Consider the following 2529-nt stretch of genomic DNA (forward strand, 5'->3'; position numbering starts at 1 on the left):
ATGTAAAGGTAATAAATAGTATTTGAAATAAAACAGTAACTTATGTACTAAAGTACAAGTTTATAGAGAAAATTGCTTGTTTGCGGTAAATCGTGACACGATTAAGATCTTTATTTTTGATGGCTAATTATCCTGATTTTAGTTAACCTTTCTTTTGATATGTCTTGATTTTATAGCGTAAAACCACATTAAAAGGAACAAACGAAAATGATAAAAAATAATAAACGTGATGAAATAAAATAATTCCAAGAAACTGAATGGGTTAGAAACTACATTCGTTTTAAAAATAAAGAAATTATAAATAACAGTCGATATGTTTCAAGCGCTGAAACACAGGCGTCAATTCTTAAGAATTGCCAGATATGAATGAGAAGAAGCAAAAGTGATTTACAATATGAAACATAAAGTTGGTAACAAAAAATGAAAAAATAAGGCCATAAGCAAAACTAGAAAAACCACACGTTTACGTTTTATATTTCAAATCACTTATGCTTCTTCTCATTTACGTCTAGCAAAGCTTGAAAATGGGAGCCTGTTTCTGAGCGCTTGAAGTATGCCAACTGTTATTTTAGATTCTTATATTTTTGAAGAGAATAAAGTTTTCTGTCAAGCAATAAACAAGATTGTTTTAGTTAGTTTGATTTATTCTGCCTAGTGGTTTTGCGTGATTGCGAAGAGTTAAGCGTGTTAATTAATTTATTATAAATATCTTTTTTATCCCTTACGAAGAACGGATATGCAGCTTGTGTTACATAGAACACTTATTACGGTGCTACATTGGTTTTGTATGTCAGTTTTGTCACAAGCCCGATGAAATTTCTTGTTTCGCGTTGGCAACTAAGAACTAATCGGAGGTGAGATATAAGCTAGTCTGAAGTGATGAAATAAAAGTTTACTATTCATAAAAAAACAGAGTAATATTTTTGTTTTAAATATGCTTATTAGTTTAGACAGATAACTATAATAATTTAGAGCTTGTTCTATTTTTAATGATGCTTTTGATAATTAACGTAAGAAAAACAGTTGTTACAATGAAACTGCAGAACAGACGTGAAAAAAAATACATGTAGATAAATATTCATATGGATGAGAATTCATATAGAATATACACTTTATACTCTTTAAGTTACTCTTTATACTCATAAAACTTATATACTGTTTAGGATGAAATTCTTTTTTTCCGCCTTTTCTGTTTCGAATTCCCATATTTAAAATTGTGTTGATAGTGATTTTTTAAAAAATAAATTTTCATAACAGCCCACTTGTTTCGTATGTTAAAAGATTTTCCTCCGTTTTTAACGGAACATGTAAAGGAGCAAAAAAAAAAAAAAAAAAAAAAAAAAAAATCTGATATACAGTAATAATTACAGCAAAATCACTGAAACTCTAGTTTAATAAATATAATTTAATGAACTGGATTTCACGGACGATGTACCCAAGGTGCCGGTATAGTATACCGTAATTTTTTACAGCGTAAGTTTCGTAGTATTGTTCTAGAATTCTTGGAAAAAGGCTTTGAGGAAAAAGTAATAAATAATTGCTAATAAACATTTTTATTTTAAAACAAGATATATTAAAAATAATACTGCTTAACTATAATTGCTAGTTAAGCTTATCTTAACCAATTATTATTTTATTAGATTTTCCATCGGAGTAGAGCTTTTTTCACTGTATTTTATTCTCAAAAACTTTAATCTACGTCACTCCTCAATCTACGTCACAATGATAATCAAGTGAATTTAAATAGTGTCAGAGAGTTTTTGTAACACAAAGACAGATTATTCACGCAATTCAAAAACAACATTATTTTACCTCATATCGTGGATAGTACGTCAGATTGGTGATTTCGAAACTGTCGAAAAATATGTGTATTTTAACCATCCCGCACCTGAAAAACGTAAAATAGAATAAAACAGTTATTATTCTTAGATATTTTTCTTTCTGAATATGTAGATTTTATTATTTTAGTACGCTTTTTAAAAAAAAAAAACGTTTTTAGAGATTTTTTCGATCACATATTCTAATGATAATGACATTATTCTCTTTTGTGTGGATTTAAATATTAAATTAATGAATTTGTTATGATGTAAGCAGTTTATTTTTCAAAGCAAGGGCACAATATTAATTTAAACTATGGAATAAACTAATTCATGGAATATCGAATGTTCAATAAATGTAAATTATTGAATAATAAAAAGAAGAAACAACTCCGTTTTCAATTTATGTGTCTAAGTCTCTCCTCTAAACGAAAAGTAATTTTAAAAATTTAAGCAGTTGATAAAAAATTTCCTCATATAATAACTGTGTAACAATTTTGATTTATAGGAGAAACTGAACACTGTAGAGTGTATTTTTATTAGTGTGGTTAACTTCAGTTAAAGCAAATAAAAATATTTTCTGTTTGAACTTTTACCTCATAAACAATCTGCATTTCAATTATAGATTGCCATAGATATTAATTACGCGATTAACAAAGTAACTTGAGCTTCTATATATATATATATATATATATAGTAAGGACACTGTTAC

The 2529-nt window shown here is 27.3% G+C and overlaps 1 protein-coding gene across 2 annotated transcripts in view; it reads right to left on the minus strand.

Moving 5' to 3' along the window:
• The window catches only part of LOC107447721 (uncharacterized), a 45189-nt gene that overhangs the window by 30406 nt on the left and 12254 nt on the right, over positions 1-2529 (minus strand). For both annotated transcript variants that reach the window (XM_071180501.1, XM_043055240.2), the window contains one exon: positions 1813-1888. In XM_071180501.1, coding sequence (XP_071036602.1) covers positions 1813-1888 — 76 coding nt within the window. The remainder of the gene's footprint in view (positions 1-1812; positions 1889-2529) is intronic.

This window comes from Parasteatoda tepidariorum, chromosome 4 (assembly GCF_043381705.1).
Source record: "Parasteatoda tepidariorum isolate YZ-2023 chromosome 4, CAS_Ptep_4.0, whole genome shotgun sequence".
NCBI lineage: Eukaryota > Metazoa > Arthropoda > Arachnida > Araneae > Theridiidae > Parasteatoda > Parasteatoda tepidariorum.